At 40.7% G+C, this 14692-nt stretch overlaps 1 protein-coding gene across 1 annotated transcript in view; it reads left to right on the top strand.

Moving 5' to 3' along the window:
- The first annotated feature begins 1180 nt into the window (after window positions 1–1180).
- The window catches only part of LOC110975395 (branched-chain-amino-acid aminotransferase, cytosolic-like), a 50263-nt gene continuing 36751 nt past the window's right edge, over window positions 1181–14692 (top strand). Inside the window, exons 1-4 of the mRNA XM_022227851.2 lie at window positions 1181–1391; window positions 7492–7557; window positions 8336–8536; window positions 9314–9424. Coding sequence (XP_022083543.2) covers window positions 1335–1391; window positions 7492–7557; window positions 8336–8536; window positions 9314–9424 — 435 coding nt within the window. The 5' untranslated portion in view covers window positions 1181–1334. The remainder of the gene's footprint in view (window positions 1392–7491; window positions 7558–8335; window positions 8537–9313; window positions 9425–14692) is intronic.

Here is a 14692-nt window from a genome sequence, read left to right as displayed (position 1 = left end):
CAAGACCTTGGGAACTTCGGAATTTGTATCAAAATGTCACGAAATCTTTGGATATTGCCTGGGTTCCTGCCTGTGCCAAATAAAAAAGTGGGGATACTTCAACAGTTGACCACAGTGGTCGTCACCGGCAGCTACCCAAAATGCGTGGTAGTAGTTATCTTGGGTTTAATGGCATGTACAGCAGTCTAGTGCCCTTTATGCCAGTAGACAGGAAAGCATAACAGTACGTTAGAGAAGCAACTAAAACTCAAGGCAGCGGTAACAGGATTGCGGTAATGCGCGTGCAATAAAGTCAGTATAGCCCATAGGCACTTTACGTACACAAACGCATACCGTATACGAATTACGCCTAGGACGGTGTCGGGTATCATCATTTAGGATTGTAACCTGCATTAATCGTGAGACTTGCTGCTGTGACGGTTCTTTTTTCTACTATTCTAATCAAGTGGGTTGATTCACCATCATCCGAACTATATCTAGAGATTTGGGGAATTGTTTGAAGTTTACGGCCGAAGGACTACGTCATCTTGGGACGCTGAAATTTGACGCTTTGCCACGCTGGCCGGGCCGGCCGTAGCCAACCATTAATTTTGTCGCGGCTACTTTCTGCACGCAGGAGCTTACATGCGCAAATCGGGAATTTTATGATTGATATCGACATAGATTCAAGTCTACCGACTTTTTCCTTATTACACGAGACAAAATTATGTCAAATTTCAAGGCGAAGTGAGAAGTGTTTTTACAGGCAAATGCACACACGTATCATAGGTAGCCTGGTTTCATAGATCGCAGTCGGATGCAATGAACTAAAGTATGGACGACACCTGTACTAGGAGTATGCCTTAGCTTCAACTCGTGCATCTATCCGATGAACTCTGTTATCTGCGTGTACATTTATTCGGCTACCATGCCGATTGCCAACGTAAGTAAAAAGGCGAAAAACACCAGGTCTCTGTTATCTGCGTGTACATTTATTCGGCTACCATGCCGATTGCCAACGTAAGCAAAAAGGCGAAAAACACCAGGTCTTGAGATGGGCCAGCTAAAAACATCATACACATGTACTCAGCTAGCTCAGCACGCTTGCCCGAAAATCTAGCGCCCTCAGCTGGTGGAGAGAGACTGATTCCTAGACGTCGATAAGATCGTAATCGTGTTACCTGTGGCAAGAGTCCCGTAGTGGAAAGTTACTGAGCAAAGCGGTGTCAATTGCATGAACGGATGTGCAGTTATATCGGTCGAATATCATCGTCGCGCGTGTGTCACACGTGTCACATTATCTCGAACAGTTGGGACTTGATAGGTAGGCCCTATATAAAATCACTTTGGCAACTATGGCTGCTGTGCATGTGACGAATTTCTTTCATCGGTTGACAAAATGTGGCCGACGGGTGAGTATTTTTGGGGTTCCAGTTCGGAGTTCAGTTTGACAATTTCAATTTCTGACACCATGGCTATTACTATTAGGCCCTATAAAACCCGGGTTAGAAATTGCGCTTTGTCAGGCCTCCTTGGCCTTAATTCTAACCGTAGGCCTAAGTTACTTTCCCGTTCCGTCGCCAGGTTGATTTGAGCGCCTTCGCGCGAGTAAGTGAACAAAGCTGGAGGGGAGCAAATTGTCAAAACAATAACAATCACGAGCATCCATTCACCAAATGTTCATTGTTTCGCAACGGTGTTGTCAGGAATTTGTTCCCCACTGTTAAATCTTCTCAGCATGCACACATGAAACGCGAAAAGGGCCTTATATCTGACCATGGTCTAACCATTAATTAACCAGTCTTACGTTAGCTTGGAAAAAAATATGTTTAATTAACTTACGAGCGATGTTGTGGTTATAAATCTTACGAATATTGTTTAACCTGGCACATGTGTGTACATGTACATGTATGTATACAGTGAAGCACAAGTCGCAAATCCTGCTGGTATCAGCTTGAACAGTTGTGCGATAAAAAAATTCCATCCCCCAACCATACCAACTGCGCATCAGTTTTCTCCAACCAACTTGTACCCGGTATATCTCCTACCATATTGGCCACCAAGCTTCAAAATCTGGCTGCCAGCTTGGCCAAGTATTCAAATTTTGTTGTGCTTCATTTTTGGTGCCCTACATCTGATAGACTTGGAGACCAGAACGCCGTAACATTGGAATGTACTACTAAGAATTTCCAATTTTCTAGAAAAGCCCTATTGCTACATGCACATGTACCAAACATGACTCAGTTATCCTTTATTGCAAAGTAGGCTCCCTGAGGCTCAGTAATTTTTTACTTTTACCTTGTTAGGAGAAAAAGAAATGAAGCAAAAAGGGTTGTTTGAGCCTACATGTAACCATAAATATCAGCAGGCCAGTCTTTGGCACATGTACATGATGCACAGTGTATGGAGCACAGTTTGGCACAGCTTTCAGTGGCAGTTTGCCAACAGAAATGACTCAAGGTCTTTGGTGCTGGTCTTTGTCACTCCAGTTGGTTTCCTGTACAACGATTCCATAATCAGAAACACATTGGTACATCCAGATGTATAATCTCTGTGGGGTCATAATGCATGATGTGATACAGCCCTACTGGTATTTCTGTAGTGTGGTGCGGAATGACTGACCCAAAGCATGACTTCGTAGGGACGGGCAAAAGAGCTTTCATGGATAAACTCAACAAAACAAAAACTGCAAATGGGGATTGGGCTCTGCTTAGATTTGTTTGTGTGCACAATGCAGTGGCACCATACATCCTACACTCAGTGCCCTTACTATGTAAATATGCACAACTTGGTCGTTCACCTTTAATTCCTGTTCCAAGCCCCCATTTTCAGCCAATCAGCAGTTGGAATGAGTGGGTGTGTCCCAACTGCTTAAAGGGCACCATGTACATTGTACATGTAATCACCTAGTGGAATCTGCACTGTCACAGTGGTCGCTGTGATATGATCACACAAATATTCGTAGTGTAAATATATGCACGTAAGACTCTTGAATTAGATCTTAATCTCAAACTCAAAGTGTTCCTGATAAGATTACACGTTATTTCCGCTTTTTGCACTTTGATCTTGACAGTACTACCGACAATCTATGACATGTTGATGTACATGCACAGAGTGCAAACATGTACATGTATACATGTACCAGTGTACATGTACATGTGTGGTACAGGTTCCTGTACATGTGTACAAGTGCATACATGTACACTGTACATGTACCGGGTACCTGGACATGCACGGTGTGATGTTTACACAGATTTGAACAACAACAAAAATCTAAACCCATTCACAGTTTACTATCATCCACAAATTTACGGTGTACACCTGTAGACCGTACATGTACTGTATGTGTACTGGTACGTGCACACTTGGTACCAGACTGGTACGTACAGATTTTTACATATATCTACATTTTGTCACCAGCGTAACTGTGTAAATGTACATTGCATGGCCAGAGATTCAGTGTCATACATGTATTTCTTCAATTCCCCAATTCCATGGCTCTCCGGACACTCTAATATAGAATATTTTGAATATTAATGAGATCGGCTTACTATGTCTGGCCTATTTACTTGTACAGTATGTGGGTGCACCCTCCACGAATGTTCACCCCCATGCCCTTGTACGTGCACCACTTAGTTGAGAGCTAGCGCATCCAAACTCGATCACTTTACTGTGGATTTTAAGGCAGGCGATGTTGGACAAGGTTCCAACACTTCTTCCTCGGATGGAGACCATTATGTATTTTTAACAAAATACAAACAAATGAAGTTCACAGAGATAACCCAATAACTAAAAATTGATCAGAAAACATTTGACTCCCGTTTGTCATGAACCCAGTTGCACAAAATTTGAAAGAAATTCAGAGAAAGTGATTTTTCCAAAAAATTAACACAATCAAATTTGAAAGAAAATACGGGTCATTTCCATTTTAAAACTTCTCCGGTTTATCTAAACAAATGAAATAAAGTGTCTTGTGGATTAAGACCTGATAAAACACCCATAGTATAAGGGTCTGTCCACAGTACATGTATAAGACACATTTGCATGACGTTCAGTACAAATTTCCAACTGTAAAATTTTGCTATTATTTTTTTGCTTACATACATGTGTGTACATGTATGTCTTCACAGTTTCTGATTGTTGCCACAGAAAGGTAAAGATACATGTGAGTTGAGCAGTATTTAAGAAATTACAGAAGTTTATTCTGAAGAAATGACATTTGTCACATGGCCAGATAACATACAGTACACAGGGTTCTGCCAAGGATGGTTTTAGTGCCGGCAGGACTATCTAAGCAGAGCGCCACCATCGGTTGGCGCGGAGCGTACCAGAAAATTTTTGGAATCTAAAAGCCCCCAGATGGCCGGAAACAGCACTTTCTGGGTGTTTTCAGCTGTGTATACACAGCCTAGAATTAGGGATCTCATGTCTGAAATTTAATAAAAAAATTGAAAATTTGTAATTTTGGTCAACTAGGATGAGGTGATAATTTTAGACGGGCAATTGAATTAGAAAAAAAAGAGTAGAAATAAATATTGATTTTATTCTGTAAATCCCTTAAATATTGAATTAATTTCTATCTCTATGATGCCCATAATTTTTCATTGCTATTCAAATCATTTTTCATTTTTTTGTGTGTGTTGAAAATAAGGCGAAACATGCAAAATCTTGGCGGAATATTTTCCTTATTTTCTTTGTACGAAAGTTCGTACAGTATGCATATGGGATAACGACATTCATAAATGTGTGCAGGGATTTTCTGAACAGTCATTTTAAAGTCTACATGAACATAATGTAGATTGGCCATTTGCTTTTCTGACACATCTGGCCATGTGTCACGTGCACACTGAGCGCGTGTATCTTGCCATATGGAACTCGTTTACGGAAAAGGCAAAATCATGCTGTTACTTTTGAATAAAAAAATTGCGGAGTTAATATTTTCAATGTGGGATAAACAACAATTAACGAATGCGGTGCGATCGTTGGTTTAAAAAACGATCGCAGTGATCGTTTTATGCAACATCGAGCAGAAAATACATGCACCGAATGTTGCTAACCGTGGTCGGCGCGGCGAAAAACAGTCACGGTCGATTGTCAGTTTTGCATGTACATGTAAAATTATTTTTCTGCCAGATTTTTAAGTGTTTAAACGAAGTGTGAATGGGGTCATTTGCAATTTTGTCTTTCTGAAAGTTAAGCCAAATTTTCTTTTCAAGTTGTGGAACTGGGTAAAATGTGGAACTGGACAAACAACGCTGTACATCATGGAGAGGGGGTTTTCCGATCTTCGCGCACTGAGAGCGTTGCATATGCAAGCCTATGTGTGGCTTTCCAACCAATGGAAAGATTCGTTACGCATTATGTACACATGCATTGCGCGTAACAAAGCCTCCTATTGGTTCATGTTAATATTTGGTCCAGATATGTTGCATATGCACGTACGTGGGTGCGCGCAGACGATATGCATGGCAGTGCAAAGTGAAATTTACGAAGAAATTTTACGGTTTCTTCACGATCTTCATATCTTCACGATCGATCCCTCGACCAAGATGCTATTTTTTTTGGGTTCTTATCGGGAATACGTGCCGGTCGGAAAAGTTGATTTGGCAGATTGTGGCGGTCGGCAATTCTGCGTGCCGGTCGGGCCCGACCGGCGCCGACCGGCAGCGGCAGATCCCTGAGTACATGTATGCTATGCTACATTGACAGACATTTTTTTGGTGTTTGAATTAGCAAATAAAAACAGAATTGTTTGTTAACCAAACTTGTTTGTTTTCAGTTTTCAAAATCATGTTTTGTCAAAAAGGCTGTTGAACTTCAGCTAAAATGAACACTACAGGTAAGTTTTTCTCAGTGGGTAACTTTTGTCACATGGACAGACATACATGTAATGCTTGTCACATATCATAAACCTTGCAACAGACAGTTTTCTCACATTCATTCAGAACAATGAACCAACATTTTCTAATGAATTGTTTGTTACTTCAATTAAATTGGTTTTATAATAAATGTACAATGTACATGAATTTCCTAGCATGCATACATGCACCAACAATGTCAATGCGAGTCTTCTTTCGGTTAAAAGGTTTTCCAGGGACAATTTTCTGAACTATTGAACCACATGTACTTCCGAATATTCGACTCCAAACTAAATACTGTATTTAAGACACGTACTGGTACAGTGTATGTGGACAATGTACACGTACACATGTATGTACATGTACATATGATTTCAATGAAACCTCAATGTGTGACACGGCCCCACATGTACAATAAGCATGGTGTACATGTACTGTACAATGTACATGATGAATTTCGACTGATGGGCCTTTAAAAGGCTAAACAAAAACTGACCTCCACTTCAATATGACTCTCAACCCTCAAAATAAGAAAGAGTGGGATGGGACTTTACTCTCATTTTGTCCTGACCGGAAGTCACTCTTTGGGTCACTTGGTAAACACCTCAAAGAAGCACAGCTGTGTCCTGTTGTGCACTGCACCAACAGTCCCTCACAGGAATATCAGAGTGCACTTTTGTGCTGCCCAACAACTGTGCTTCTCTGTTTCAAGAGCATAATTGTGCAGTAAACCAAATGTAGTGAAGAGGACTGCACAAAAGACCCTGGGTCATTTTGTGCTGGCAAGCAACTGTGTACACACTGAACCTGTGCATGTTTGTGTTCCACATACACTGACATAGAAAACACATGCAAGAGAGTGACTGTGGGTACTTGTGCATATTTGTGCTGTAAAACCAAAGGAGGGTTGTAATGCATGAAGTGTATACCATGCATAAATGATTGATTGTATTCGTAAAACAATACGTGACCTGTCAGGACAAAATGAGAGTAAAGTCGCATCCCACTCTCTTGTTTTGAGGGTTCAGAGTCATATTGAAGTGGAGGTCAATTTCTGTGTTTTTTAATACTGGGGGTATTTGGAAAGAATAGCCTGTCTCCTAACTTGCATGTAATTCCAAATATTTTGCAGAACCACATATTTAAAAGTGCCATTTTCTCAGCAAGTTTGACAATAGCATTATTCGGGCCTGATCTGAAATGTTGAAATAGTGTCGGAAACAAAGACGCAAAGCTGCCAGAATAATGTCACATTATCACTTTATACTTTTACCCCGAGTGTTCCATGTACATGCCATTGGTTCAACAACAACATTTACATGTTTTTCAACGTTGCCCTTGAAGGAGCCATACATGTAGGTAAAGCAATTAAATTATGATTGACAAATGATATTGACACTCACTGAACACAAACACAGAGGGCAACATTGACGTACATGTGCGTGGGTGAAGCTAAAAGCTTTTGTACCCCGACCTCGGACTGACAAGGACGAGGACTATACATAACATTAGATCTACAGGAATGAAAGCTCTCTTTCTGCTAAATTCGAGAATACTGATATCTCAGTTTTTGAAATTCCATCTTTCAGCTCATTTGCGGTGACAGGTCACATGTCTCATTTTTTTGTATTTTGTATGTTTTATTTGAATGCAGGTATCCTGCCATCCCTGGCATCGGCATTGTGTGAGGAGGTGTATGGCATCTTTGCAGAGCTTTAAGGTAAACCTCTAAGTTACCAGATCTTACACGTAAGAAAAAGTTTTGAAACCGAAATTAATTTTTAAAAAAATGACCTTCATGCTATGGGGACTAAATGTGTGAGGACAGAGAAATGTCCCCACTACTCGGTCCTACGCTGAACTAAAAAACTGTCACTTTAATCTGTTAATTGTGCATGGATCAAAGCATCCATGTGCCCAGACATACCGTATTGTAGCATTATTATCACTTTATACTTTTACCCTGAGTGTTCCATTTACATGCCATTGGTTCAACAACAACAATATTTACATGATTTTCAACATTGCCCTTGAAAGAGTCATACATGTAGGTAATATGGCATTACATATCATCATTGTATTGTGACATTCACTGCACTACTTTGTCTCAAATTGTTCAGATTTCAAGGAATGCTCAGGTACGAAATTCCACACAAATGACTCCCCCCCTGGTTATTATTCTTCAAGTTGGCTCTACGTGTACATGAAGCCCTCTAAGGGCTATTCTAAGGCCGGCGGTTCATGTACATTGTACACTGTACGTGTATGTACCGTAAGGACCAATTGAAAGGATTCAATTGTTAGGCCTCATAATCTTCAGTAGACACTAAGTAATGTGCCAGTAACCTTTGTTCAAACTTGTTATCAGCTAAAGTTCCAATATGAAGCTAAGCAAATCCGGGGTTGCAAAATTCTGTTGCGAGAAATCTTTTAGTTTAGAATGTACATGTACGTTCATGTAGGATATGTGTACATGTTGTTTTATTGTTTCTCAACAGGCCAGCGATCTGCAAATTGAGCGCTCCACTAATCTGAAGCCCAAGCCGGACTCTGAAAACCTCATCTTTGGCAAGGAATTCACGGATCACATGCTGGTCATTGATTGGTCCAAGGATGCTGGCTGGCAGGCACCAAAGATTGTCCCATTTGGCAATCTGTCCTTACACCCCGCCTCTTCGTCTCTGCATTATGCTCTGGAGGTTGGTCCAAAAAATCTCTTCAGACTGACCTCTAAACCTACATGTGTTAATCCCACGTTTGTTTTGTATGCGTACACATAAACACAAAGTCTGAGAAGATGGTGTGTTGAGTTTGAACTTGGCCAGTGTGCAGGTCCTGTTGTGATAGCAAATGTGGCTGTGTTGGCTAGGCTGAAAGCGTTGAAAAATATGAGGTTGCAGAAAGACATACGTGTATCAGACGGATACTATTCAAGGGACTCAAATGATTGTGACTCGGTATTTGTGGTGTTAGATACTTGCAGTGTGTCAACAATTGCCTGCAACAGTTACCCAAACAAGCAACCTTTTGCTATTTAAAAGGGAATAACTCTGCACTTGGCTGGTCAGACCAGATCAGGAGCATGGATGCTGACGACGCCGGAGCCAAAGGCAGGGGACATTACTGTACCGGCATCAGCTCTCGTGAACCAATCTTGAATGAACTTTTAAATCTGTCCAAGCACAGTTAACCCCCCTGGTGAATCACGGATTCAAAACGGGTTAAGTCAATTAAAAATTTCCAACAGTTAGTGTATACTTCATTTTCTTTTATACACCCCTCTAGCCACATGACATTGCATGTTCTCAAGTACATGTAGACTCACCTCTTTATGTGGCAATTAGGACAGCAAGCTGGTGCTTTTTCAGTCATTGAAAACCAGCCACTTGATGGGTTCTTGAAGATGCTAAACTGTTCAAGTTAGAAAATGAATACAAGTTGATCCATATTCACCAGTCAGTTTGTAATTTCCACAGCTGTTTGAAGGCATGAAAGCCTACAGGGGAGTGGACAACAAGATTCGCCTCTTCCGTCCACGTGAGAACATGCAGAGGATGGTCAACTCCGCAGAAAGATGCGCTCTGCCAGTAAGTGTGCGCTGTGACTGAAGAGCATGTATGACTGTAGTATGAAATGCCCATAACACTGGTGTCTATGGAAGATACTGGTTTAGAGGCAGTAATGCTTTACACTCCCAGCTGCAGGTAGTGCATGTGTGACCTGTCATGACGAAATGAGTGTAAGGTCACACCCCGTTCTTTCCTGTTTTATGGGTTCAAAGTCATATTGAAGGGGAGGTCACTCTGTGGGTTTTGTAATATTTGAAAAGAGTAGCCCATCTATTTAATTCCAAATATTTTGCAGGATCACATATTTACAAGTGTCATTTTTCTTGGCAATTTGCATTATTTGTGCCTGGTCTGGAATGTTGAAACAATGTTGGGAACAAAAATGCAAAGCTGCCAGAGTAATGTCACATGGCCACCTTACACTTTTAACTTTTCCATGTGCATACCACTGGAAAGCTCTTTTCTTGCTTAATTCAAAACTACTAATATCTCAATTTTTGAAAATTCCAACTTCTGGCTCATTTTGTGGTGACAGTTCACATTGGGCATGGGGTATTACTGTGTACTTACATGTATAACCATAACACTGCCGTACTTTTACTTGAACTCCATTTGGTGTAACTTTTCTGCTGAAACATGGAAACAGTGTCTGAAAGCTGTTAAAGTTGCACCGAATTGGATTTGTCTTGATGCTAAAATGGTGATTTTAAACTACCTTGAGGGAAAGTTTAGTGAATGGATCTACACTGTTTTATCCAGTGCAGGTGACCCACGGTTACAAAACAGGTTTTCCGGGGTGCACTTTTGTTCGTAGACAAGCGTTGTAGTCCAGTACTTGGAGGCACTCCAATACATGTATGTACACCCACATGTACCTTGGGCTATACATGGACCGGTAGCACTTTGTGTTAGTGTATTGTCGCTTATACACGGTGTTCACATAAAAAGTGTACCGAGATAAAAATTACTGTAATAGCAAAACTACTTTATATATGGGAAAGCAAAATATAATTTGGTATTCTGCACACTTGCATGGTGGAGCCTTGTTTATGAAATATGCAAACTTGTCACAGTGCCGATTTCAGTACCCTTAACACTGGTCTAGTTTGTTCACTCATAACATCACAAGCTGTCTACCATTGCAAAGAGGACATTCTGCCCTTTCTAGAGATATATTTCTCTTTCCCATATATAAAGTAGTTTTGCTATTACCGTAATTTTTATCTCAGTATACTTTTTATGTGGACACCCTGTAGATTATGTACCAATACACATCCGATGATTTTCACCCTTTGTGGTTTGTATCCCATTCGGTCGTCTCCCCTGATTTCTTTTGTTGATCGTTGTACTACAGAACTTGAAAGTATTTCAAAACAATAAAACTATTAGGGCCAAGGCTTCTGATATCAACGGAAGAACAGTTGTACAGTTGTTTGTTGAGCAAATGGCAGTGGTATTCACCCATGGATGAACTCTGCAGGAGTAATCGTTGTGATGTGTGTCTAATTCTGCCTTGAAAAAATATGCTGTCTGGTATTGCAACACTGACATTGAGGTCATGATTCACTGTTTGAAAGTCACTCTCCAGATCCATCAACTCTGTGCTTACCGTCCGTCTTAATTGTAAATCCGGCAGAAAGTGTAGCCTTCTACAAACCTATTTACTACCATGAACAAATAATTTCTGTGGTTATACTTGAAGTTGAAAACAGTTTGAATGGAATATACCGGTATCCAGTAAATATTTTGACTCAGTAATTGGTATTTCACTTTATTTCAGAAAAACTGCGGTGAAGTCTCATCCAGCGGTACAAACACTTCAAACATACATGAAGTTAATCAGAAATTAAGAAACGCTTCGCATGAGAACAATATCAGAAAATCTCATATTACGATAGCATCTATTAACCCTAACCTTCCCCAACCACACAGAATTAAACAGTAGTAAAGTGTTTCATTCTGTGGGGATAGTTCTGGTAGTCCCAAACAGCCGGCTTTTGCGTTGGGTGTGGCGTACCTCAGAAAAACTAAGTCCAACAGCCTCTGTGCACTTTGTGTGAATGGGGGAGGTTAGGTCCAGCAACCCTTGGGCAGTTAGGGTTAAACTAGTCTTGTGACATCACTCTACTGGTATTCATTAACGTATACATGTAGATTCTTCTTAAGAATATACCGTAAACCGTGCATTATTTAAAATTAGGTAGACTGAAAAAGACTCGACGAAACAGGAAACACGATTTTAACACTTAATACAACTTCATATGTGTTGAAAAATTGACTATATACATTGTACATTGTACAATTGAACACATTTATAACCAGGTCATTCATAAAAATGTTGGCTTCACAAATATCTTTGTATAACACAGAGCTGTTAAAACAAGACTGTAACTAGAAAGCTCTGGTTCTGGAAACGAAGGGATATACATGTACCTTATGGACCTAAAATTTATCTTCCTACACTAGTGTTGTTTCAGGTCTCTGTGTTTAAATTCTGGCTGAGCATTCTAACAGTTGATATTTAGAGCATCGGTAAGAGCTATGTTGACAGTCTCTTTAGAGCCTTCAACTGTAGTTTTTGCCGTCTCAGTACAGAGCCCCACTGATGGCTTTCTTGTGGTCCTTGCTGGTTCTCTTGTATACTCCTATGGTGTTTGACCTGTGACCTGTTGTCTCACCGATGAGCTGCTTCTCGAAGCCCTTGTTGTTGAGGTGAGATACTTGTACTACACACCGCTTGGAGGGAGTGGTTCGAGTAAAAGCCTTGAAAACCCAGCCTCCTTGCACAGCTTTTGTACAACCTGGGATATTAACACAATATGTTATTAATTTGGCAAAATTAAGGATTAATGCATTATTTAAAAATATGTAGCATTTATAGTGATGCTACAGCAGGGGGCGAAAACTGGGTCAGATAGTGGAAATGGCTCTAATCTACAGGGCTTGAAATTGGGCTAATCCTCACGGCAGCAATTACTTACTCCCGAGACAGCTGAATCTGTCAGTTTACTGGAGCAAGTACCGGAGCTCCCGTACAATATTAAAGACATATGTTTAAGAGAAAAAAGCAAAGACCCTGGTGCTTGCCGTTGCTTAGCAACGCGACGCCAACTGTTGGACACCGGGCCTTTATAACGTGCATATGCACACAAACGTAAGAGGGAACTAAGTGCAGCAATCAAGCATTTTCGAAACGAGTGGATGAGGCCTTGGTTTCGCTGGTTCCAGCTATTTTGGAGCATCTTTCAAAACCACATGTTCAAGCCATGAGTGGAATCAGCGAAACTGAAGTCTTAAGCCGAATCCACTTGTTTGGCTTGAATTTATGCACAAGGGGCCAGTTTCCATACAATCGTGCGTAAATTCCAGCTGTTTCAATTCAGACACGGCCACTGTGCAGACCATTCAGTGAGATTTTGACACTGTCCGCGAGTATGCGTGCATACGTTCATGTGTGTGCATGCATCGCATCAGAGACTGCGGCGTGGGCTCAGTGACATCGTAAAAAAAATTGTACCATGTTATGGTTCTGTAACAAGGCTGATCCGAAGTGGAGTCAAAAAGTACAGGCATTTTTCATGACAGAAGTAGAAACAAACAGTAAAAATGTCCAGGTAAATGTATTTTCATTACAATAATGGAATCAAACCGGCGTAAGCTCTTGCGCCCGTCTTTTATGATTTACGGCCGCATGTCTGAGACAAACGGGTGCATTTTAGCTACCTGCGCCAGTGAATTTCAAACCCTGATCTATTTTATGACGGAAAATATGGGGAGGGAGTAATAAACGTAAAACTAAATTATTTTCCAAATAAGGTCGAAACTGGTGAATTTCAGCAGACAATAAGTGCCTGTGTTTCTGGGACCCAGACATGTCAGATGGGATCTAAACCTGTTTTTTTCCTGACCACATTTTTACCAGCATATAAAAAACTGTAAGAGAGGTTATTCACATAGATGTACATACGTGTAGCCTTGCCGACTCATGCTGTCCTCTCGGTTGGCATAAGTACCACATCATTAGTGGGATTTGCTAATGCGGGAGTTAAAATGCAGTGGAGCATTTAGCAGACATCGGTTAATATTATTTTTGCCTCATTTGCAGAATGCTACCGGTACATGTACATTGTAAATTCTGACATGCTCAGAATTATTCATACCCTCCTGCTTTTCGGGATATTTGGCCAGATTCCTCAGAAATGCACATGCTCCAGACATTCCTAAGATTCTGCATGTTGTTTAAATATATACCTGTACATGTATATATTCAACAATGCATGCATTCTCTAGGAATCTGTTGTGAATGTCATCTTTTGCCTTTGATTTGTGGACTGTCATTGTCGGTACTTTGCTTCTAGAGTACAAATGAAAGTGCAATCGTGGAGTCGTCCTCAGTTTTTGTGAACATGGCAAAAACTACGGAACTCAGCAAAGATCTCAACATGAGCACGTGAATGCCCTCAAAAGATGGGAAAGGCTATAAAGCCATTTCCAAGCTCTTCAGAGTACCAATTTCCAGTGTACAGTCCATTGTCTAGAAGTACAAGAAGTTCAGTTCTGTGAAAACATCGGCAAGTGTGGACGGAAGCCGAAGGTGTCTCCTTGTCTGGTTAGGAAGTGTGCTGCGAGGCCCTTTCCATCCTCAGAACAACAATGAAGGCACTTCATGACAACAGACTTGGGTGAGATGGGCACCAAGGTTTCAAGACAGAAAATCCGCAGTACACTGCACAAGGAAGGGCTACATGGGCGTCGTCCAAGAAAGACCCCTCTCCTCACTCACAGGCATCGAAAAGCTTGACGTACATTTGCCAGAGGGCACCGAGATAAGGACCAAAGTTTCTGGTCATCAGTTCGATAGTCAGACGAGATGAAAATGGAGCTGTTTGGCCACAGGGTTTGCAATTGACTATTAATGGTGATATTAACTCTTATAGGTAAACGGTATAAATAATTCTGAACATGTCAGAATTTAAACCGTGTAGCATTCTCTTTGTAATGCAAATGAGGTAAAACCAAATGCATTAATCATTTATACCTGACAGCTAAAAGTATTTAACGATGGCCTAAATATTATGTGCCCACCTTTCATTCTTTGAAAAAAACACAACAACCTAAAATTTATAAGGGGTATGAGTACCAGTAATTTTGATGTTTTATTTACATGTAGATCTCAGAAATTATTGCATCCACAACTTTTGGTTTAGACCTCCATAGTGGTTTTTCGAAACATCTTCTTTATATGTTAGCAACCTGTTCCCATGATTGTTGGTGTGGAGAGACAGT

This window comes from Acanthaster planci, linkage group LG20 (assembly GCF_054643075.1).
Source record: "Acanthaster planci isolate LZ-2023a linkage group LG20, COTS_SCS, whole genome shotgun sequence".
Taxonomy (NCBI): domain Eukaryota; kingdom Metazoa; phylum Echinodermata; class Asteroidea; order Valvatida; family Acanthasteridae; genus Acanthaster; species Acanthaster planci.
The sequence above is the reverse complement of the archived record's forward strand: the minus strand, read 5'-3'. Positions and strand labels throughout refer to the sequence as shown.